This window comes from Gavialis gangeticus, unplaced genomic scaffold (genome assembly GCF_001723915.1).
Source record: "Gavialis gangeticus isolate Ggan-Ray unplaced genomic scaffold, GavGan_comp1, whole genome shotgun sequence".
Classification (NCBI taxonomy): domain Eukaryota; kingdom Metazoa; phylum Chordata; order Crocodylia; family Gavialidae; genus Gavialis; species Gavialis gangeticus.
Genome location: NW_017729000.1, coordinates 8,634,351 through 8,636,786, shown reverse-complemented (window position 1 = coordinate 8,636,786; position 2,436 = coordinate 8,634,351). Strand labels below are relative to the sequence as shown.

At 60.6% G+C, this 2,436-nt stretch overlaps 1 protein-coding gene across 1 annotated transcript in view; it reads right to left on the bottom strand.

The window, feature by feature from the left end:
- HNRNPA0 (heterogeneous nuclear ribonucleoprotein A0) overlaps nt 1-792 on the bottom strand; it is a 1,492-nt gene extending 700 nt beyond the window's left edge. The window contains exon 1 of the mRNA XM_019505972.1: nt 4-792. Within this exon, the coding sequence (XP_019361517.1) occupies nt 4-565 (562 nt within the window). The 5' untranslated portion in view covers nt 566-792. The remainder of the gene's footprint in view (nt 1-3) is intronic.
- Between the last annotated feature and the right edge of the window lie 1,644 nt (nt 793-2,436).

Here is a 2,436-nt window from a genome sequence, read left to right as displayed (position 1 = left end):
AGCCCCCGCCGCCGCCGCCTCCCGCCTGAATGTCCTCCTTGGGCACGGCCTTCTTGACCTCCACGCGGTGGCCCTGGATGGGGTGGAACTTGACCACAGCCGCCTTATCAGCCGCATCGTGGTTCTGGAAATAGACGAAGCCAAAGCCACGCTTCTTGCCACTTTGCTTGTCAGCGATGATCTCGGCCTTCTCCACGGGGCCGAACTGGCTGAAGTGCTGCACCAGGTCCCCCTCGCCCACGTCCCCCTTGAGGCCGCCCACGAAGAGCTTCTTCACCTTGGCGTGGGCACCGGGCTTGGCCGAGTCCTCCCGCGACACGGCGCGCTTCAGCTCCACCGCGTTGCCGTCCACGGCGTGGGGGGAGGCGGCCATGGCGGCGTCGGCCTCCTCCACGGCCGAGTAGGTGACGAAGCCGAAGCAGCGCGAGCGCTTGGTCTGCGGATTGAGCACCACCACGCAGTCGGTGAGGGTGCCGTAGGCCGCGAAGTGCTCCCGCAGCCCGGCCTCCGTGGTCTGCACGTTGAGGCCGCCGATGAACAGCTTGCAGAGCTGCGAGTTCTCCATGCCGGGGCCGCGCCCGGGCGTCTTCGTCCGGCCGGGGGGCAGCTCCGAGGCCTCCGCAGCCACTGCGGCCTCAGGCCCGAGCCGAGCCTGGTCCCAGCGCGGAGCGGGAAGGAGGGGGTGGGGGGGGGCTGTGCGCACACGGACACGCACAAAATGGCGGCTGCTCCTCCTCGGCGGCTCGGCCGGCGACTGGTGCCCACACAAAGGGGCCGCTGGGAATGCCCGCCCCCGGCGCCCCGGTGACCAATGGGCAGCGAGTCACGCGAAGGGGCTTGTGACTGACGGGCGCGGAGGGCGAACGGCGGGAAGGGGCGGGTGACGGGCGCCGCGGGCCGCCAATAGAGCGCGCGAGGCGGCCCACCCGCGCTGGACCAATGAGAGCTCGCGGCGCCGCGGCGGGGGCGGGTCTACGCCAATGCGTCAGCCGAGCGGGCGGGAGCCAATAGGTCCGGGCGCCGCTCGCTTCCTCCACGCCCCCTCCCTTCCCCCACCCACCCGCGCGCGTGCGCGGGAGCGTTTGAAAAGTGACCGTTAGGGCCGGCCCCGCCTCTTCCCGTGAGAGGAGCGCGCGCTTCTCGCGGCTCCTCGGGGGACGGGGCAAACATGGCCGGAGTAGGGCAGATGCTGCTTTTGTTGCAGATAGAAGAGTATGGAGGAGAAGCAGGAGCGGGGAGGTGGTCCTTTTCTTTAAAACAGTGCTCTGGGGCTTCAACGCGAGTTCAGTGTTGGGGTTGGGGTTTTGATAGCGTCAGGTAATAAATCATGTAGCACCTATTTCAGGGCGAGCAGAAGCGCACTTGATGGCTGAAAGCTGTCTTCAGCAACAGCTGAACCTCCTCCCGTTCCCCCTTCAGGGCACTGAGTACACATCGCGAATGCTAAGTGCAAGATGGAGACAGGGGCATGGCAGCCGTCCACAGACAGCGAGCGGGAAGCACCCAGCGGTGTTGGGGGGGCAGCAGCAACTGGCAGTGACAATGCAGGGCCAGGGTACAGCTGTGATCTGCTGCCTGCGCATCCCACACTCATCTCCGCCAGGGCCAGCCAGGAGCCATGCAGGCCTGCACAGCTGGGCAGGGAGCAGTCAGGCCCGGATCATTGAGCAGTGACAGCGCAGCGCTGCGATCCACTCCCTGCCCACAACTCCTGCCCATCGCAGGGGCGAGCAGGTAGCGGATCGTGGTTTGGCCCCACACTGTCACCGCCCCAAGATCCCAGGTCAGCCCAGCCGTCCACCCTGCCCAGGGCACTCCACTTAATGCCTGCTTGCAAAGTTGTATTATTTGCTTAATGACATAACACAACAGTCACTGTTTTTCTCTACTGCTACACTGTTACAGATGCTAGTTATCTGCTTATCAGTTAAAAGCATGATACTTCAGGGCATAATACCTCTGGAAAGTAAAGCAACTGTACTCTGTGTAACTGGGTCACTTGTAAAATTGACTGGCAGCCATCAAGTTTAAAGCTGCTAACTGCAGCTCTGAATTGACTTAAGATGCTGTCAATATCAACACTGTGATAAGAAGCATAAGGTACTCTGAGAAATAAGGGAGTAAGCCTTAAGAGGCCTGAAGAGTTCAGGGCAAGCTATCCCAGAACATTTACTCCAACTCAGTGTAAGGGACGTTCATTGGTGTCTATCCATAAGTCCATTACCTGATTCTGGTCCTAAGGCTATGGACTTAGAATACACTATATACCTCTCCATACCACTATTCCAGTCCTGAAATGTATCCCACCAAATCTCTGTGATCCCAGTTAAGCTGGAGTTTTGGTTGTGGTCTAAGAGTTTGAGGTTTCAGCAGTTTATGCCCCAAACTCCTGGCATTATAGTTTCATAGTTTCTAGGGTCAGAAAGAACCTGAGCA